At 51.0% G+C, this 20,919-nt stretch overlaps 1 protein-coding gene and 1 long non-coding RNA gene across 5 annotated transcripts; one reads left to right on the top strand and one right to left on the bottom strand.

Moving 5' to 3' along the window:
• Positions 1 to 1,420: 1,420 nt before the first annotated feature.
• LOC141277145 (uncharacterized) lies at positions 1,421 to 7,066 on the bottom strand. Its single transcript, XR_012327968.1, has 2 exons — positions 4,169 to 7,066; positions 1,421 to 1,764 (listed from the first exon to the last, which is right to left on the bottom strand). It is a non-coding gene; the product is annotated as an uncharacterized lncRNA (long non-coding RNA).
• Positions 6,365 to 20,827, top strand: HNRNPL (heterogeneous nuclear ribonucleoprotein L). 4 transcript variants are annotated; one of them, XM_073795827.1, is made up of 13 exons: positions 8,654 to 8,947; positions 10,877 to 10,995; positions 11,616 to 11,853; positions 11,984 to 12,071; positions 13,081 to 13,175; positions 13,262 to 13,334; positions 16,630 to 16,701; positions 16,813 to 17,093; positions 18,169 to 18,290; positions 18,581 to 18,782; positions 19,623 to 19,680; positions 19,783 to 19,878; positions 20,457 to 20,827. In XM_073795827.1, the coding sequence occupies exons 1-13, from the start codon at positions 8,687 to 8,689 to the stop codon at positions 20,513 to 20,515; spliced, it is 1,764 nt and encodes a 587-aa protein (XP_073651928.1). In that variant the 5' UTR covers positions 8,654 to 8,686; the 3' UTR covers positions 20,516 to 20,827. The 4 variants fall into 4 exon arrangements, with proteins under 4 accessions (XP_073651930.1, XP_073651927.1, XP_073651929.1 ...); XM_073795829.1 differs by lacking the exon at positions 8,654 to 8,947 and adding an exon at positions 6,365 to 6,397 and having other exon boundaries at positions 16,630 to 17,093; XM_073795826.1 differs by having other exon boundaries at positions 8,643 to 8,947; positions 16,630 to 17,093.
• Positions 20,828 to 20,919: the final 92 nt, after the last annotated feature.

The following is a 20,919-nucleotide window of genomic DNA, read 5'->3' as shown; positions in this document are numbered from 1 at the left end:
GGAGAAAATATCTGCAAATCATAAAGGGTCAATATCCAGAATACATATAGAATTCCTAAAACTCAGCAAAAACCCCACAAAAATCCAATTTTATTTGTTTGTTTGTTTATTTATTTATTGGCCACGCTGCATGGCTTGCGGGATCTTAGTTTCCCGACCAGGGATCGAACCCGGGCCCGGTGCCCCCAGCTCTCCCCTGGGCAGTGGAAGCACAGAGATCCTAACCACTGGACTGCCAGGGAATTCCCCACAATCCAATTTTTAAATGAGCAAAGGACTTAAGTAGATATTTCTCCAAAAAAGATATGCAAGTGGCTGATAGGCACATGAAAAGATAATAAACGTCACTAATAATTAGGGAAATGCAAATCAAAGCCACTATAAGCCACTATTTCATGCTCATTAAGGGACAATGTATGTTTTGCCTGTTTATTCTCTGGCTCCCCCCACCCCCCAGCACAGATAATAGCTAATGCTTAGTGGCTTGTATGCCTGTTGGCGGAGGTCATCAAGAGGACACACGTGACTGCCAGTTGACCTGAGAGCTGGGCCCGGGCAGTCAGAGTCTCCTCACCCGCTCCCCTGTCCTTGGAATGTACGCTGCCCACTCTTCCCACAGTGGGAGCTGTTCCAAAGACACAGCCTTGGGAGAGAAGGGTTTTGTTGAGACCATCTCGACGGTATGTGTGACTGAGCCCAGTTAAGGCCTCTGTATGTAAACTCTGAAGATTCTGGCAGGTGGGTAAGGAGATCTACTTATCTTGTGGCTGCCCAAGATATGAAAAAAGTTCGTATGAACTTTCCCTTGCTTCTTAAACCTGCCATCTACCAATCTGGACATGCCTCTTTCTTGGGTCTCTCCTTGCCTTCTGTGTACAGGGGCCAGTTTGCAAACCAACAATGCCACAACCTTAGGAGGTAAAGATTGTATTATCAGCACCCCCTTTTAACAGAATAAGACTCAGAGATAAGGGGTCTTGCCAAGGCCACATAGCTAGGAAATGGCAGAGCCAGGATTTGGACCAGGCCATCTGGCTCCTCAGCACGTGTGTGGCCCCAACCTAGAAAACCAAATCATCTGGGCTGAGAGAGGATAAGTCAAACATCATCTCCCCGAGGGTGGGAATTTTGTGTGCCTTGTTCACTGCTGAATCCCCAGTGCCTAGAACAGGGTCCGGCACAAAGCAGTACCCAGTAAATATTTGTCAAATGAAGGAATAAATGAATTAAAATAAATACTAAATTTTCAGCCAGTTTTTATTGTTGTTGTTGTTAATAGTAATAGTAGTTGGACACCGTGGTACAACTACTTTGGAAAATAACTTTTCTTTAAAAGTTAAATATATACCTACCACATGATCCAGACATTCCACTCCTAGGTATATACACTAAAAAAATGAAAACATATCCACACAAACACGTGTACATTGATGTTCATAGCACCTTTATTTGTATAATTGCCAAAAAATGCAAACAACACAAACGTCCATCAGTGGGTGACTTGATAAACAAATTGTGGTGACTTGATAAATAAACTATTCCACACAATGGAACAGCACTCAGAAATAAAATGAATGGGCTTCCCTGGTGGCGCAGTGGTTGAGAGTCTGCCTGCCGATGCAGGGGACACGGGTTCGTGCCCCGGTCTGGGAAGATCCCACATGCTGCAGAGTGGCTGGGCCCGTGAGCCATGGCCGCCGAGCCTGCGAGTCCGGAGCCTGTGCTCCGCAACGGGAGAGGCCACAACAGTGAGAGGCCCGCGTACTGCAAAAAAAAAAAAAAAAAAAAAAGAAAGGAAAAAAAAAGAAATAAAAAGGATGAATTATTGTTAAACATGTATGAATCTCAAAATAATTATATTGAATGAAAAAAGCCAGACATGAGAGTACATACTATATAATTCCATTCTAGAAAATGCAAACTAACCAACAGTGATAGAAAGTAGATTAGTGGTTGTCTGGGGATGTGTGTGTGGAGGGGTGAGGGATGAAGCGTTTATCAAGAGGCAGGGGGAAATTTGGAGATGATGGATATATTCATTACCTTTTTAGTCATTATCTTCTTTTTTTTTTGATGTTCCTGAGAATTTATATTTTATTTATTTATTTTTAAATTTTTATTTTTTTCATGGTTAAGCCATTCATTCTTCTTTTTTAAATGTATTTATTTATTTTAATTAAAAAGAATTTTTTGGGGGGCCGCACTGTGTGGCTTGCAGGATCTTAGTTCCCTGACCAGGGATCAAACCTGCGCACCCTTGCAATGGAAGCACGAAGTCTTAACCACTGGACTGCCAGGGAAGTCCCCTCTTTTTATTTTTTTAATTTTTAAATTTTTTAAAAATTAATTTATTTTATTTGTAATTTATTTTTGGCTGCGTTGGGTCTTCATTGCGGGCTTCTTCTAGTTGCAGCGAGCGGGGGCTACTCTTTATTGCAGTGCACGGGCTTCTCATGGCAGTGGCTTCTCTTGTTGTGGAGCATGGGCTCTAGGCGCGGGCTTCAGTAGCTGTGGCACACGGGCTCACTAGTTGTGGCTCGCGGGCTCTAGAACGCAGGCTCAGTAGTTGTGGCGCACGAGCTTGGTTGCTCCGCGGCATGTGGGATCTTCCCGGACCAGGGATTGAACCCGTGTCCCTAGGGATCTTAGTTCCCTGACCACGGATCAAACCTGCGCACGCTTGCAATGGAAGCACAGAGTCTTAACCACTGGACTGCCAGGGAAGTCCCCTCTTTTTATTTTTTAAATTGAAGTATAGTTGATTTACAACATCATGTTAGTTTCAGGTGTACAGCACAGTGATTCTGTTATATATTCTTTTTCAGATTCTCTTCTTAAATTTTTTTAAATTAATTAATTTTTTATTGAAGTATAGTTGATTTACAATGTTGTGTTAGTTTCAGGTGTACAGCAAAGCGATTCATATATATCTATATCTATCTATCTATATTTTTTTTCAGATTCTTTTCTCATATAGGTTATTATGAAATATTGAGTATAGTTCCTTGTGCTATACAGTAGGTGTCCTTGTTTCTTTTGGTCATTACTTGATTGTGGTGGCGGTTTCACAGGTTTATACGTAAGTCAAAACTCATCAACCGTATTCTTTAAATATGTATGGTTTCTTGAATGTCAGGCATATCTCAATAAAGCTTGGGGAAAAATAAGTCACAACTGTGTGATGCAACTGAGAACTTTTCCTCTACCACAATGGCTTCACCCATTGACCCCTAAAGGCATCTGAGTTTTCAATCTGAGGCCCAATAGACCATGAAGATATTTCTGCTTGGAGCCCTGAAGAGGCTTTAAAAAAAGAAAAGAAAAGAAAGCTGGCCTATTTCTGCTTTGGGGCCTGTCACATTTCTCTCCTGAAACCCTGAGCCCACAGGGGACCAATTTCTTGACTAGGGAAGAAAAAAATGAGAATAGGCATAGGAAAAAAAAGAAGCCCAGCAGATGGGAACATGGCTAGCTACCCCACTCACAAGTAGGCAGGAGGAGAGTGGATATGGGGGGAGGGTGGCTGTAGTTCTCCCAGGAAGCAGGGAGAAAGTCACTGCTGAGAGTGACGAGGAAGACGCTGTTAGAGAGGTTTGAGGAGAAGATCTGATACATCATCTGGGAGAGTCAAGGGACCAGGGGCAGAGGCAAGATTCGTTAGGCAGCATTCCAAGTCGGTGGGTATGAATTTAAGGCGAGAGCAGTTAGCATGATTGTGTATTTTTTTCCATCCACATTCATCTGCACAGATGCAGGCATGCGATAGATGGAATCTTAGATTTAACAAGGATTGTGGTTTTGCCAGATGAGTAGGGTGGAGAGGGGGAAGTGTGTAGAGAATGTGCGTAAGGGGGCGATTATAGTGGTTTGTCAAGGAATTTAATCTGTGTGAAGGTATGAGGGGGTGGAGGGGTCATGGAAACATGGTAGGGCTAATGGATTATCGGAGTTGAGCTTCTGAAGGGAGTGAACTAGAAAGACAGGTGACCGGGAAAGCGCAAGATGCATGAAACTGAGGTTCTAAAGAGGCTGTGGTAATTGAGACAAGGTCTAGGTGTGATCATGGGAGGGACACATAATACTGTACATCAACTATAATTTTTTAAAAAAATTATTGTTTTTTTAAAAAGTGTTTTTTCAAAAGGCTACAAGCCAGGGGAATCCCCACCTCCACCTGGATGGGCTTGCTGTAGGTGTTTGAGAGCAGTTATGCACACTCGCGACACTGATGTGGATGGCGGGTCCTGGGATGCCATGGAACAGGCCTGTGTCAAAGAGAGAGGGAGAAGAGATGCTCCTTAAAAAAGAAGCATCTCATAGTGGATAGAGGACCAAAAGGAGCTGGGGAGGTTGGCCACCACTATGAGCCCTGCAGTTGGGGTGGTTTTGAATCATGAGGAGTTTTGACCCCTCAGCCCATCTGGGCTCTACTTTCAAAACAGATCCATAACCTGCTCACTTCAATCCCTCCACGGCCCCCATCCTGACCCCGTCCACCTTCTCCAGCTCATTCCCATTGAATTAGCCTCCTGTCTTCCTGCTCCCACCCCACCTCCCACAGTCTGTTTCCCACACCCACAGCATGCAGCCACAGGGCTCCTGTGAACACCTGAGCCAGATCAGGGCCCTTACCTGCTCGGAACCCTCCTGTGGCCTCACCTCAGAGTAAAAGTCAAAGTCCTCCCCTCCCCATGGCCCAGGAGGACCCTCACAGACTGCCCTCTCCCCCTTTTCTGATGTCATCACTTACCATTTACTCCTCCCTTCCTCTACTCCAGCCACAAAGGTCTCTAGCAATTCCTGGAACACACTAGGCACATTTCACCACAGGGCCTTTGCACTGGATGTTCCTTCTGCTTGGAATGCTCTTCCCCCAGTATCCACATGACTTCCTCTCTCTCCTATTCAGACCTTTGCTAAAATGTCACCTTCTCAGTGAGGCTTCACCTGAATACCCTTTTGAGCAAACTGCCCTCATGTACTCCTCAGCCTCCTTCCCTGTTTTATTATCTTCATAGCAGTTATCACCTCTGATACATATTTTACTGATGTATTGTGCATCTTTCACTAGAATGGAACCCCTGGAAGGAGGGAATTTTTTCCTATCTGGTTCACCATTTTTATCCCAGATGCCCCAAAGAGTGTTAGTTCAATAAACATCTGATGAATGAGTGAATGACCCCAGGGTAGGTCCTTAGAGGGGTGAAAACATACCCACTTTTGGCCCCCAAAGAGCCCAGATTCTAGTGAGGAGACAAAAATTAAATAACTGGTTGTTTTCACATGGCAATAAGAGCAAAGAGGGAGATAAATGGGAAGCCATGATTATAACTGTGTATGGCGACTAACTAGGCTGGGGTGCTCAGGAGGTGACATTTGAGCCAAGGCCTCTCAAATGAGGAGCAAAGATCTGGGAGAAGGGTGTTTTAGACAGAGGGAACAGCCAGTGCAGAGTCAGGAATGAGCTCTGGGTATCTGATGAACAGAAGGAGAACCAGTGTTTGTGCCATGTAGAGGACAAGTGGAAAGGGTTAGGCATGGATTTGGATGGGCCCACAAGGGTTGGATTACGCAGTTCGGGACCTAAGGAGGGGAGGACTTGTTCTTTCACATGCTGCCCAGCTGTGGTGAATTTCAGTTGGTCTTTCCCCTCTCTGAGCCTCAATTTCTGAAATGGAGGTGGACCTGAGATTCCCTCTGCTTCCAGACATTCTCAGCACTTCTCAAGACCACCCAGTGTTGCAGGTGCTATTACCAACCTCCTACCGGATGAGGAAACAGAGGCCCCAGAATGCTAAATCACTTTTCCAAAGCCACAGAGTAAGTAGGTGCACCGTCCATGTTTGAACGCTGGCAGTCTGACCCCAGGACTCATGCTCTTAACCTCCAAGGGATATTGCAGACCCCATCACCGTAACAGGCACTGCAGTGCACTGGTTATGTGTCTTTGGTGGCAGACAAATCCTGCTATATGCCACTTACAAGCGGTGGGATCCCGGGTAGGTCGCTAGCGTCCCCTGAGCCCATTTCCCCGTCTGTACAATGTGCACCGCAACATTTACCTCAACCAACAGAACACTTGGCTGACCAGGAGGAATGAGGCGTGATTCCCAAACAACTGTGCGACTTTCTGTGAGGGATGGGGGGCGGGTATTGAGGGGCTGGGGATGTTTGGGGAAAAGGGACGCGGAGTCTTCCCGTTCCTTTTTTGCGTTGTTTCCTCCATTCAACCGCAGAGCAACTCTCGATCTCCCCCCTCTACCCCCCCATTTTTTTTTTCCCCCGGGCTGGAAAGAGGTCGTGGTCCCTTTAAGTCCCGCCCCTCCCTCCCCCAAAACTTCCCAGTGTCTGCTCTCTTTTCGATCTCGGACGGCCGGCCAGGCTCGCCGCCGAACTGGTAGGGGCTGGGGGCGAGGGGTCAGGGAGGAGTGAGGGGGGATCCCAGGGAGGCGCCGCCCGGGGCCCGCGACCACGGCCCGTGTGCAAGGGGTGGGGGAGGGGCGGAGGCCGGGAGCGCGGGTGTGCAGATAACGCGGCAGCCCGGTCGCCAGCCGTGGGCGCGCTCGGGCGGCCAAGCTGCCTGGAACTTGCCGCGCGTGGGACGGTTCCGTCGCGTCCCGTCGGCGCGCGCCGGCGCGAGGGGCGTCCGGGCCCGGCGCGGGGGCGGGGAGGGGAGGGGCCCCTCTCTCCCCCTCCCCCCACCGCATTCCTCTGACGTCTGGACCTCGCGACCCCGCCCTTCAGTCGGAGCCGCACCGCCTTAATTCCGTCGCACTGATCACGTGTTGGAGGCGCTGCGCCGTCCCCCATCTCCGTTCGGCCGGCTCTTTCGGATCTTTTCGGGGTGATTGGGAGCTGATTTACATCTCCACCAGCCCACTCCAACTTTCGTATCTCCTCAAACCCGCGGACCTACCAGGACGGTCCCACTCCCTTAGTGCCACTGACCCCATTTCAAACTTAGTTTCCACTAGGACCCCTATTTCGGGAACCCCCTTTCACCCGAGTGGAAAGGTTCCAGAGCATCTTTGGTGGGCGTCCCCGCATTTACCACGTCTGTCTCCTCGCTTTCTAAGAGCAGCGTCCCCTCCTCCTCTCCCCCCTCCTCCGCCAGCAGGCAGCCCCATAAGGTTAAAGCCCTTAGGGCGGGATCCTAGGTCACCCCCCAGCCCCGCCCCCAGGTTCCGGCTGTTGGGCGTCGTTGCACCTTAGACTTGGGAAGGTGTACTCTGCGGGGTGGCCCTACCCGCCTCGGAGGAAACAAGGCCCGCCAGACGCTTAGAATACCCTAACTACTCCCCTTTGCAGAGTGCTGGCACTGTGCCGGGTGCTGTACCTGGCGCTTGGTAGGGTGGCCAGCTTCACTAAGGCCGAGGCAGAGACCACCGCTCCCTTGCTCACACAAGCACTTCAATGCTACGGAAAAAGCCACCAAATTGTGACGACCCAGAGTAGTAAGGGCTGTCGCGTAAGAACCATTGGCCTGAGCGATCAGGGGTTATTATGGGGGAAGCCGAGGGTCTGGGCTGGTAGGGATAAGGAACGCTTCTCAGAGTGAGCAGAGCACGAACAAGAGAAATTTATTCTTTAGCTCTGGCAGGAGGAATAGCGGAGAAAGTGTTCTAGTTGGAAGGGCCTGCTCGGGCCAAAGATCCAGAGGTGCGCGAAAGATCCTTCCCTTTCTGCAAACTGAAAGGAGTTATTTGTGGTTGAATTTAGTGGTAGAGTGGTGAAAGGACGCCGGAGAACTGGACTGGGTCATAAGATAGTCGGCAATAGCAAATGGTTTTATACTGAAGGAAAGGGTCAGATTGGGTTCAAAAAATTTTTCACTGGCGTTGTGAAGGTTAGAGATGGAGAGGAATAGAATATAGTGATGGAGACAGAGCTGCACTGGCAGTTGCCCTTCTAACTTAGTTTGCCCTTGCGGGGCTGCTTACAGCAGTAAATAAAGACCCAGGATACTTCAGGCCTTCCCTCCTTTAGAGGGTCGCCCCGCCTCCAGAGGCGCCTGAAAGCGATTCGCGCATGCGTCCTCTCCTCCGATCCTTTCCTAGACTGCGCCAAAGAGCGCCTACGGGTCAGGGATGGGCTCTCCTTTTTCACCCAATCAAGGGCCACCAGTGGTCCTACCGTCTGGTGAGAGGACTCTTTCCACTCTCAACTGACTAATCGGGCGTCTTGCAGAAGATGGACACCTGCAGTAGCCAGTGGAGAGAGGCAAAGGGGAGGGGCCTCCTTGGTTCCTTGCGGAGAGGCGCGGGAAGGTAGTCGCTGTGACGTAAGACTAAGGGCTTTCGGTTTGATGGATTAGCGAGAAGACCAATGAAAGTGGGAAGGAGGCGGGGCTTTGGGGGAGAGTGGGGAGCGCCGCTCCTATCAGGTGCTCCTAACGAGGCCAGGCGGTATCAGAAATCTGACCAATCAAGTTGGAGTTTATTTTAAGGCGGCGGGGTCGGAGAAATGACTGGCAGAAAGCGCTCGCCTATAAGGAGTGTCCCAGACAAACAAGGGCGGGCACTCCTGCAGAACGGCGTGAGCTTTACCCAATCGTTGAGCAAGGCGTATGGAGGCTTCCCCTCCCCCAGCGGCGGGACCACTGGCTCCCCCTATCGGGTGGGGGCGGCCGGTGACGGGCGTGTCCCTCCCCCAATGAGAGGCGGGGGGAGGCGGGTTCTGGACCGCCATGTCGCGGAGGCTGCTGCCCCGGGCGGAGAAGCGGCGTCGGAGGCTGGAGCAGAGGCAGCAGCCGGACGAGCAGCGGAGGCGGTCCGGAGCGATGGTGAAGATGGCGGCGGCGGGCGGCGGAGGCGGCGGTGGCCGCTACTACGGCGGCGGCAGTGAGGGCGGCCGGGCCCCTAAACGGCTCAAGACTGACAACGCTGGCGACCAGCATGGAGGCGGCGGCGGCGGTGGAGGAGCCGGGGCGGCGGGCGGTGGCGGCGGGGTGAGGCCAGGGCCCTAAGCCGGAGACGGCCGGGAAGGGAGAGGAAAATTCTCACGTTGAGAACATTTATTTTGGGGAGAGGGGGGCTATGCGCACGCGCCCAGGCCCTCGCGCCGTGGACGGGGTGGGGGAGGGGAAGGCGTTGGGGAAACGGCGGGGTTTGCGCGAGGACAGGCGCTTGCGCGTGCGCGCTCTACAGAGCGGGGTGTGGGGGGGCGGAGGAAACTGCTCGCGCTGCAGGTGGCGCAGTGCGCAGGCGCCGCGGGCTGGCTTGTGGGGCCCGGGCACGCGGTCGGGCCGATTTTTTCTTTATCATTTTCTTTTCTGACCCCATGCGCAGGCGCACTTCTCTTGCCCGGGCCTTGTGGGTGGTTGGGGGCGGGGGCACCGCGTGAGCGGGGAACGAGTGGGCGGTAGCTTTTTTCCGTGCCTGAGTGGGGTATTCTGCCTGATCGCTATTTGATCTTTGTAGCGTCATGGTTTGTCTCAGTACAGAGATTGATATCTTTGAGGATATTCTCCCAGTCCAGAATATCTGCCTCATTTTTGTGGGCATTATAAACCGGAAGAAAGCGTTGTGAGAGGTCTTTTTAGCCGTTTGGAAGTTGAACCAAGCTTTCGAGTTATCACAAGTTTGCTTACATTTTCTGAGGGTTAACTGGGTGCCGTAGGTTTGATGAACCCAAATGTTCCTTGAGGGGTGGGCACTTTGTAAGGGATTCAGCCTCTTCAGTCTCCTGCTCGGAAAAGACAACCAGTTGTTACTCCTGGCTTGGAGCCCATTCCCTCCTCCTTGGAAGTTCCTGAAGCCTTGTCTCGTTCAGCCATTTGCAGAGTTTTCCACGGTTTAGCGGTGCTCTGTAGCCGTGATTTACTAGCATTTAAACCATGCCAGGCCTTGTTGCACGCATTTGAAAGGTATCTTAATTGAATTCTTAACACTCCTCTATGAGGTAAGGAATGGGCTTACTATTCCCCATTTACAGAGGCGAGGTAAATTCCTTTAGGTCTTGTAGCTAGTCTGAGGAGGGGCAGGGATTAGAACTCAGGACTGTGGAGCTCCAGGTCGCTGATCTGGTAACCCTCAGGCGAGTGTGGCTCCTGTGGTTTGTGTGGTTCATTCCTGAAATAGAATCCAATTCTGCCCATGTTACATGGGCTTCTGCTTGGTGGTTCTCACATGGGAGGCTGGGCCCAGAGCCCAGGAGAGGTGGAGAAAGTTACTTTGCTCTTTCTTGATTCCCAGACACTTTTGTCTGTGGGTGGAAAGATACTTCTCCTGGGAAGGGAACTGTCTTGATTTTTAGTGGTACAGGTTGGATCTTCTCTTCTTTTGAAAGACTTTACTGTCTTTTTCGTTAGTCTGACCTAGGTAGTATTTTCCAATACAGATTTTGGTGAGAGAGTAAAGACTAGACGCAGACAAGACTGGCCTGGATGCCACGGTGTCTGAGGCACCTGCTGGACCTGGGGATGAGTGGTGGGGAGCAGCAGTGCTTGGCTGTGTGGTGATCGTAGGTTCCTCCACTAGGGGAGGGGCAGAAAAACTTGGGTGAATGCAGCAGAAAATTGAGTCCCCTTTCCAAGCCACTCTTTTCCCACATTTCTTTGACCAGTGGGAAGAGACTGGTGCTGGGAAGACTGTAAGATGGGACTTGGGACTTGTCTGGTCTTCCATTTTGCCTTCATCAGAAACTACAGTAAGAGCCATTAGGTATGTGGCCATACACTCAGGCCTTCTGCTCTGCTGGCCCAGAATCCTTTTGGGGTGATTGGTTGAATTGCTGCCTCTAGTTGCCTGCCCTGTGTGTCTTTTCTGGGTGACACACTCGAATGTTTTATCTGTCTGAGTCCCCAGTGGCACAGAAGCCAATAATCCACCATCTTGTACAGCAGAAAATGAAGTCTTATTTTTGCTTCCTTTCTCAGGAGAACTACGATGACCCGCACAAAACCCCCGCCTCCCCAGTTGTCCACATCAGGGGCCTGATTGACGGCGTGGTGGAAGCTGACCTTGTGGAGGCCTTGCAGGAGTTTGGACCCATCAGGTACTCAGCTCAGAGGCCAGGGGTTGGGTATTCAGCTGAGTTAACTCCTTGGTGTCCTGTGTGTCACCGGGTTTCTGGTTAGAAGTAATTCGGCCATTTCGGTCCAGGTTCCTTTAGCTAGGTCCTGGACCTCCATTACTCCTGGGGTTAGCCATTGTACTTGGATAAGTTACAGCAAGTTCCGTGTCTTTTCCTCCTTCCTTTTTTTTTTTTTCTCATTCCTTTTTTTTCTCTCTCTCTGCCTTGTAATTTTGGCACATGGTGAGTAATGGGAATAGAGTGGTGAACACCACTGTCTTTATTCCTCCCAGACAGTTGCCTACCCAGAGTGGTCAACACTGTGATAGGGGAAACCCAGGCGTCTGTGGGAGGCATCTGACTCGATCAGGTGAGGGAGGGGTTGGGAAGGAAGGCTGCCCAGAGAAGCTGATGCCAAAGCCGCACACAGCTCTTCTGCTTGTCGTGCCACTTACAGCAAGGGGTGTTCAGGTCAAGAAACCATGACGGGCACAGCGGAGTCCAGAGGCCAGGGAGGAGTCAGATCACAGATAACTGAGGCCGTCCTCTGACTCTTGTCTCCATCCCCCTGAGAGGATTGCAACCTGTGTTCTCTTTGCCAGTTATGTGGTGGTAATGCCTAAAAAGAGACAAGCGTTGGTGGAATTTGAAGATGTGTTGGGGGCTTGCAATGCCGTGAACTACGCAGCCGACAACCAGATCTACATCGCGGGCCACCCAGCTTTTGTCAATTACTCTACCAGCCAGAAAATCTCCCGCCCCGGGGACTCGGATGACTCCAGGAGCGTCAACAGTGTGCTTCTCTTTACCATCCTGAACCCCATCTATTCGATTACCACGGTGCGTGCCAGTGGTTATTCGTTAAGCTGCTTCTGTGGAATCTCCCTCCTGCCTTTTCTCCCTGTCTTCTCCCATGAGCCAGACTGACCTGCCAGTGTCCCTTCATCTTGCTTGTGTTTGGTTTTTACAGGATGTTCTTTATACTATCTGTAACCCTTGTGGTCCTGTCCAGAGAATTGTCATTTTCCGGAAGAATGGAGTCCAGGCTATGGTGGAATATCCTTTGTTGGGAAATGGGTGTTCCTTGAGATGGGAGCTCACAGGGCTTGGTAGGAATCCATCTTTTCAATCAGCACGTGTCTCCTGAATGCCTGCCATGTGCCAGATGCCTTCATAGAGCCCATGGTCTCATGGAAGGGATGGTTAATAAACAATCACAGCTAAATAGGCCCTTGAACAGCACAGATTTGGACTCTGTGGGTCCACTTAAGGTGTGTCTCACTCACTAAGTGTATACGACAGTGTTAAGCCATCTGTGGTTGGTTAAATACATGGATTTTCAACCGCACAGAGAGTCGGCGCCCCTAAAACACACACACACACATGTTCAAGTGGTGTGTAGTGTGAAAGTACAGGGTTTAAAGTGTGACGGGAAAGAAGAATGTGCCCTGAGATACAAGAGGGAAGAACTGATATTCAGGCTGAGGACACCACATCTGCAGAGGTCCTCAGGTGGGCAGGAGCTTAGCGTTGCAGGAAGCAAACAACCTGACAACTGAAGAGTAGCTGACGAGGGGGAGAGGGTTCCTTAGGCCATTGGAAGAAGTTACGGCATCCCGGGCAGTGGGGTGAACTTGGGTCAGGGTGCAGTGGTGGGAAGTCACTGATGGGTTTTCAGGGCAGGAGTATAATCTAGTTAACGTTTCAGAGATTGTTCAGGCTTAGTCAAGGCGTGTAGAAGTGGGGGGGGCCGGGAGATGAGGCTGAGGAAGAAGGTGACTTGGCCCGTGAGGCTGGCAGAGAAGGTTGTTGCCGTGGGGCGGGGCGGGGGAGTACAGGTCTCGGGGGAGTACAGGTCTCGGAGGAGCTCAGGCCGCGTCTGCGCATTTGGGGCAGCACTCCAGCTGTGTCTGCACAAGTGGCTGGTGGCTGTGGGCAGTGAACTAACCCCGAAGCCCGCTTGGAGCAGTCTTTGGGGTGCTACTTGTCCTCATCCCTCTCTGGTGCAACTTGAAGCTCTTTTCAGAGAGCTCTTGGGATGGGACTTTCCCTTAACTTTACTCACATTTGACTCTGTGCAGAGTGCCCAGCGGGCCAAGGCCTCACTCAATGGGGCTGACATCTACTCAGGCTGTTGCACTCTGAAGATTGAGTATGCGAAGGTAGGTCTGGGAAACGGCTGCCCCTTGTCAGCTTCCTAGGTAAGCCTGGAGCCTGGCTGACCTCAAGCTTTTTTTTGTCCCTGCAGCCTACACGCTTAAACGTGTTCAAGAATGATCAGGATACTTGGGACTACACAAACCCCAATCTCAGTGGACAAGGTAATCCTGACGGCAGCTTTGTTTTAAACATACCCGCCTTGCCTTCACTTGACTAGCGCACTTCATAGACCTGGACTCAGGGTTATGTAATGCCATTGGGCTCCTGTGGACATGGGAGGGCCTTGGGGATCAGCTCTTGGAAGATACACTCCAGTGGGAGGGGGTGAATGAGGGGCCTCTGTAGGTCCTAGCTGCTGCTTGTGGCCCTTTGACGCAGCAGAGGATGCAGGGTCAAGGCAGAGGCCTGGGTGGGGTGGGGAGCAGGGCCTCACTGAGCACAGGCCACGGCAGTGGCTTACAAACCAGTAGCAGCTCCCAAACGGATTCTGCTGCTTTTCTTCTAGGAGCCTGCTTAGGGTCACTGACCCCGTTCTCACTGGGCCAGGAATGGTCCTCTTGCTCTCCACTCTTGACAGGGTCTGCTTCTGGGGGGACAGATTGGGGATGTGACGAGGGCTCCCAGGCCCTTGCAGCAGAGCCTTTGAGCAAGTTGACCTTGTGGAGGTGAGACACCCTGGATTGGAGCAGGGCGGACACGCCTCACCTCACTTGTAGAGGGAATGCAACATCTCTGCAGGGGGCCCAAATGGACAACCCCGTTCCTAGAATCTGTCAAGAATGGTTTGCCTTGGATAGGAGGGAGAGGTGGAGCCTTGCCTTTGAAAAACAGCGGCGCCCCCTCAGCAAGACCATCCATCTCTGTTTCTGTCTTGGTCTGATACGTCGGACTAGGCCATGGGCTGAGGGAGGTGGCTGGTTGCTGACATCTCACAGGCCCCCGTTCCTAGGCAGGCCTGTCTTGTTCGCCCTTGCAGCTGGGAAGCCGTGGGCCGGGTGGGCTAGACTCTTCCCCAGGACCCTCACAATGGGCGCTGTGGGGCTCGCTGCCCCCTCCAGAGGTCAGAGACAAATTGGTGACCGAGTGAATGTACCAGAGCGGGCAATGGCATTACATGACTGCTAACAGAAACACGGCAACCAACCATTTCTTCTCCAAGGAACATAAATAGAAGATGTGCAGACCGGCAAGGGCTAGTGGCAGGGGCTGGCTGTGCATTGGTTTTGATGCCTCTCAGCTTTGGCCGCCCCCAGGCTGGGGGTCAAAAACGAGAGCTGTTGAGGTGACCTGGAGTGAGGGAGGTGCTTCGCCACCCCCTCGGGAACCAGACTTCAGCGGCTCTGCCTCTGCACATTGCTCACCAACACACAGGGTAGAAACCACTAGCTCTTCCTGGAGAGAACAGAACACGCAGCCTCCACCACGTCCCCAGAAACAGCCGCAGACTTGAGCTCACTACATCAAGAACACCACACCGCGCTCCAAGGAACAGCTACAAGCACAGAGGCAGACAGAGACAAAGAAAGAGACGCAACATGGCAGCAGACACTGCTTTTTTACTAAACATTAAAAAAAAGTCAAAATCCAAGCAAACTTGAACCCGAAAATGTACACAGAAGTAGGAAACACAGAGAACAGAGCTCTCCCAGCCAGCCAGCGGCGCTCTTTTCGGAGAACGTTTCATAGACTGAAGTAGATTCCATGGGCCTCCAAGACAATAGGATCCTCTCCATTCCTCGCCATGTGGGTTTGGTTTTTTTTGTTTTTCGTTTTTTAAGTCCTTTGGTTTGGGGAGGGCCTTCTTTTTTTTTTTTTTCTGTTTTGATATTTTTATTTTTTCTGCAGTCATCGGCTGCCAACATAATCTGCACCAACTGGAGATCAGAAACCAAAAAAAACCAAAAACTTAAACCACAACAGCAGCAAAAAAATCAAAAAAACCAAAACAGACCTAAAACCAAACAGCCAAACAGCTCAGAGGTACACAGTTACCTGCTGGCGGGTAACTGGGAGTGCTCCCAAGGCCAAAAGCGCGGGCATAGTGGGGCCACTGGCACACCTCATAACCAGGAGACACGCACACGGAACGCTACACAGCCAGAAGCACCGCACTGCAGCACACAATGTGAGGAGGTGACAACATGGAGGGACACTACCCACTTCATACACCTTTATTTTCCACTTTTCTGATATCTTCTGAGGACAGAACATCTGTGAGCCATTTTTGATTTAATCAGAACATTGACTTTTAAAACAATTCTTTAAAAAAAAGTTGTATCGGATGTGTACCGTAACTTGTATTTATGACTGTAAAACCATGTGATGCAGGGTCGCAGTGTATGTTTGATGGGACGCCATCTTTCAGAACTGTGCTAACTCACTGTTGAAGCGTCCAATGGTAAGAGAAAATACAGATTTGTTTTTTGTGACAAATGGACATTGTACTCTGTACTTCTGCTGTAAGTAGCCCTTTTCCATCTTTGTAATGACTGTTGGAAAACAAAACCCAGGCCGGGTGGCAGGAAGGGGCAGTGTTCCCGAGCCCTGGGTTTTTGGAGTCAACCAGGCCTGGGTTGAAGTCCCGGCTTGGCCACTAACTTGCTTTGTGACCTTGGGCCAAAGTGTATTATAACTGCTCAGTTAAGTGCTCATTTTCCTTATCTGTAAAACGGGACTAAAATAGTACCTACCTCATAGGGTTGTTGTGAGGAATTTAAGAAACGGTGATGTCTGTTTGTAAAGTACTTAGCACAGTGTTTGCCACTCAAGTGCTAAGTTAACGGTAGCGATTTTGAACTGCAGTTGGGGTTGGGGCGGGGTGGAACTGCGCCATTGTCTGAGACTGTTGATGCCTTGTACATGACTGCTCATTTGAACTGATGTTGATGTCGCCCTGTTTGTCCTTTCCTACAGTCCCTCTTCTTGGGGTGGATGTGACTAGAGGGGAGGGTGACTGGTACCAAGATCGAGAAAGTCTTCTCTCTAGAGAGTGGGCCCTAGCGCACTCAGACCCTTGGGGCTTTGTGGGCCCAATTTTATTTTTCTACCCTTCTCTGTGTTATTTTCTGGCTCTTAACTCCTTTCCCTTCATTGGGAGTTATTTTAGAAATCTGTTCCCGGCCCCCATATCAGCTTCCATAGTGGCTGCAGCTTCCCCAGAGGGGGAGCTCGGGAAGGTGAGAGGCCCGGAACCTGGCTTCATCCTTAACGGATGAAGGAAAGCAGCCTGCTTGGAGTGGGCGGCGGGAGGGACAGTGGGCTCCACCCTTGAGGCCTGGGCTTCATGCCCACCCTGGGTCCGGCCACAGGAAGGAAGCCCCAGTAACCCTTGTGAGGAAGGAAAGGCCGCTGCCCAGGCCCTCAGGAGCTGAGGGACGCTGAGATCAGCCTCTAGTCAGGAGGGAGAGAGAGAGCTCTTTTTCCAAGTTAGGTTCTAACTGTTCTCTCTGTCTGCAGGTGACCCTGGCAGCAACCCTAACAAACGCCAGAGGCAGCCCCCTCTCCTCGGAGATCACCCCGCAGAATATGGTGAGGGCAGGGGGTTCCCCTCCGTGGACTCCCGTGGCTCATGTGCCCCTGCCCGCCGCCCGACGCGCAAATTCTCACCCGTCCTCCCTCTCTTTCCTTCCCACCCCCCAGGAGGGCCCCACGGTGGGTACCACAGCCATTACCATGATGAGGGCTACGGGCCCCCCCCACCTCACTACGAAGGGAGAAGGATGGGTCCACCAGTGGGGGGTCACCGCCGGGGCCCAAGTCGCTACGGCCCCCAGTATGGGCACCCCCCACCCCCTCCCCCACCACCCGAGTATGGCCCCCACGCCGACAGCCCTGTGCTCATGGTCTATGGCTTGGATCAGTCTAAGATGAACTGTGACCGGGTCTTCAATGTCTTCTGCTTGTATGGCAACGTGGAGAAGGTGAGCTTCCGCTAGGTCCACTGCTTTCCTTATAGACCTGGCAGCCCCAGGGGAGGCCCCGACCTTTTGGCCCCCCAGTGAGCAAAGAAGGGGGAAGGAGCGTGTTTAGGAGCAAGCAGGTCCAGAGAGGGTGACTAGTTGTAATCAGGTGACATTGCAGATGGATTTTATTTGGTCCTCATGCTATGTGGGTGATTTATTTTTTTATTTTTTTTAATTTTCAGTGTTTTTTTTTTTTTTAAAAAACAAGGCTTTATCACATGAAAGTGTTAGTACTTAATATTACGTAAATATTACGGTGTATAAAATTTACCCATCACAGTTAAAGATCATTATGTCAGGATTTTCTCTGGAACACTTCAGATGATATGGCAACACTGAGCCTTCCTGCCTTGCCTGGGATAATAGTTGGCTGGGGCTGTCTGGTGACTGCCCACTTCAGACTAGGTCGTTTCTTCTGTCAAAGCCATCTGGGTCCTAGAAGCCTTTGAGTTTACAGCCCCTGGCCTGGCCCATTAATATTAGCAGCTAATAACGTGTGAAGCGGGTTTTTTTGTACCACTGTTAAAAGTGCTTTAAATGTTGTAAGTTGTTTCATTCTCACAAGAATCCTTAGTGAGACAAGCAGGGGAAGTAAAAGCATGGGGGGCAGATAACTTGCCCGGGTTCACATGCCTTTTTGTGGAAGCAGGACTCAGAGCTGACACTGTTTTTAGTGTTTTTATACCATAACCCACATAGTCATGACTCAGTATCTGTATATATGTCTGTTGATGGAAATAGCTGCTTTTTTCCTCCCACCATTCCTGCTTTTCTGTTGTGCTTTGTTAAATGGCCCGCTCATGGGTCAGGTCCTGAGGTTAGGGAAAGACTGCCTAGTCTTTGCTGCCCAACTTGGGCTGAGCACTTGCTGTGGGCCAGACATGCTTCTCTGTTCTCCTGGCTCCTCACAAGTGAGGAAATGGAAGCCTCGATCCAGAGCAGGAGTTGACTTCCTTCTGACTGACTTGGAAGGGACAGGAGAAGGGTCTCTGACAGCTGGGCGGTGGTGCTGATCACGGCTACTCTCCTCAAGGTGAAATTCATGAAAAGCAAGCCAGGGGCCGCCATGGTGGAGATGGCTGATGGATATGCTGTGGACCGGGCCATCACTCACCTCAATAACAACTTCATGTTTGGGCAGAAGCTGAATGTCTGGTAGGTACCCAGGCTCCTCGTGGAGGGTTGGAGAGGGACTGAGGAGAGGAGGGAGGGGGAATGGGGCCCACTCTGGACAGAGGTCAGAGGAGCACAGAGAAGCCAAGTGCTTATCCAGGCTGGAGTTGGGCGTGCAGGTGTGTTCCCAGATGCTCTTCTGAAACAGCGGGCGAAAGTGTGTCGGCCTCTCCTCAGCTGTGGCATACAGTGCTGTCAGACAGGAAGGAGGCCACAGTAGGAGGTGGGGGACAACTTGAGGTCTGACACAGGGCTCCCCTTCCCTCCTGCAGTGTCTCCAAGCAACCAGCCATCATGCCCGGTCAGTCATACGGGCTAGAAGATGGGTCCTGCAGTTACAAAGACTTCAGTGAGTCAAGGAACAATCGGTTCTCCACTCCAGAGCAGGCAGCCAAGAACCGCATCCAGCACCCCAGCAATGTGCTGCACTTTTTCAATGCCCCTCTGGAGGTGACTGAGGAGAATTTCTTTGAGGTGGGTGCCATGGACTTGGTCCTTCAGCGTAGCCATCTGAGGAGGCCATTCATTTTTGAATTTTAACGAATATCTATTGAGTTGCTCTGCTGGGCTCTGGGTTGGGTGCTAGGGATGTAGCAGGGACCAAGAAAGGCTCAGAATGGCACCAGACTTCCAGCAGCAGTGGAGTTCGCCATGCTGCTTGTATTTTTGGCAAGTCAGAGTGGCTGCTCATTTGCCTTGAAACATTCCTCCCGGTCTGGGTGACGGACTGGTGATTGGAGTCCAATCTCGAAACATCCACACTGTCAGGCCATCTGGGGCCTAGATGACATTAGAAGGGAGGGTCCCATTATGGTGCTGTCAGGGAACTGGGGCAGCTTTGGGGAAGGGTGGAAGTCTGACTGTGGAGTTGGACTTTGGGCCTTACTGTGGCCTGAGGTGTTGCTATTCGGTTTAGCAAACATTTACCTAGTGCCAGAACACACCCAAATAACAGCTGAAAATGGGAAACTTAAAAAGCAGTTTCCCGGTTTTAGGCAACAAAATAGCTAAGAGCAGTGTTTCTCAACCTTTGGGGGGATTACAGGGACACCTTAGAGCGTGTGACAAAAGCTTAGAAACTCTTGTCCCGAAAAGTCCAAGTGTTCAGCTGTGGCGTGCTTCAGTTCCGCCATGTGGCACTCCTTGTGTTTCTAAGTCTGTCTGTTCTTTGTTTTTGTTCTGGCCACGCAGCATGCGGGATCTTAGTTCCCTGACCAGGGATCAGACCCATGCCCCCTGCAGTGGAAGCGTGGAGTCTTAACCACTGAAACACCAGGGAAGACCTTTTGAGTCTATTTTCTGTTTCTGTTGCAGATCTGCGATGAGCTGGGAGTGAAGCGGCCATCTTCTGTGAAAGTATTCTCAGGCAAAAGTGAGTAAACTGCCCCACCTTCCTCGCCCATTTCTTGACTGTAGATGGGCAGCTCCCTGGCTTTTGCTCAGGTCAGCCTTAAACCTTTGTTTTTCCCATCAGGTGAACGCAGCTCCTCTGGGCTGCTGGAGTGGGAGTCCAAGAGCGATGCCCTGGAGACTCTGGGCTTCCTGAACCATTATCAGATGAAAAACCCAAGTGAGTATCTGTGGGTCCTGCGGTCATCCATCCCCCTTGTTGCTTAATGGGTTGGCTCGCTTCGGGCCAGAGCCATCCTTCCTGCCATCAAGATAGGGCCCCAGGGATTTCCTTATTGTCACTGACACAGGCAGGTGGGACCTGGTCCCCAGGAGAAGCAGCCTGATGTTTCATGTGGGAGGGCCAGCCCAGCTGCTTGCTGCCACCGGCTCTGCCAGCTTGGGCGTTGCTCAGGCTTGTCCTCCAGGGAGCTGCCATTCTCTGTGCATCAGAGGCTGGCTCAGTACCCAGGAAAGGGGGCTGTAATAGCCAGCAGGTGAAATTTGCCCACCCAGTTCCTGGGCAGGCCTATTGTGCGCCAGCTGAAAAGCTGGGAATGGGATCCTCCATGGAATTGAAGGAAGAGGAGAAATGCCTTGTGTGTTAGTCTTGTTTTTGAGTCTCAAAAGTGGCAGTGAAGAGTTTGACCCTTGCAGTTGAATTGCAGAAAATGAGAGGTGTGTGCAAAACCAGGGGACTCTGGGTGGGGGGAGCATCCAGAGAGGGGTCCGGTTACACCTCTGTGCTCTCTTTTGCAGATGGGCCATACCCTTACACCCTGAAGTTGTGTTTCTCCACCGCTCAGCACGCCTCCTAATTAGGTGCCTATGGAGAGTCCCACCTGAGCAGGAAAACATTGCTTTCCTTTATGCTGGTTTTTTCTTTTGTTTGTTTTGTTTTGCAGATGTTCCTGTATTCCTTTTTTTTTAATGCTAGGTTAGTAGAGGCTTAACCGTAATGGAAACGCTGGAAGTCTAAAGGGGGAGGGGAAGGGGAACTGATATCTCCCAAGATTAACCTTCACTTTTTAAAAATTATTGTACATGTGATTTTTTTTTTTTTCCTGTTCATACATTTGTGCTGTCCGTGTACTCTTGGCACATTTCAATAAAATTGTTTGGAAAATAAACGTAGCACTTTCTGGGATTCTGGGGGTGTCTACTTCCCTCACAGTCTTCTGAAGAGGGGCAGGCCGGCCAGGACACAGCTGCAGCCCTTCCA

The sequence above is a fragment of the Tursiops truncatus genome, chromosome 19 (genome assembly GCF_011762595.2).
Source record: "Tursiops truncatus isolate mTurTru1 chromosome 19, mTurTru1.mat.Y, whole genome shotgun sequence".
NCBI lineage: Eukaryota > Metazoa > Chordata > Mammalia > Artiodactyla > Delphinidae > Tursiops > Tursiops truncatus.
Note: the sequence above shows the minus strand (reverse complement) of the source record. Positions and strands in the feature narration are given on the sequence as shown.

Coding starts and splice junctions, on each gene's coding strand:
- HNRNPL (XM_073795826.1), top strand. CDS start 8,687: ATGTCGCGGAGGCTGCTGCCCCGGGCGGAGAAGCGGCGTCGGAGGCTG. Junction 8,948..10,876: donor CGGCGGGCGGTGGCGGCGGG/GTGAGGCCAGGG, acceptor TTCCTTTCTCAG/GAGAACTACGATGACCCGCA. Junction 19,879..20,456: donor TTATCAGATGAAAAACCCAA/GTGAGTATCTGT, acceptor TCTCTTTTGCAG/ATGGGCCATACCCTTACACC.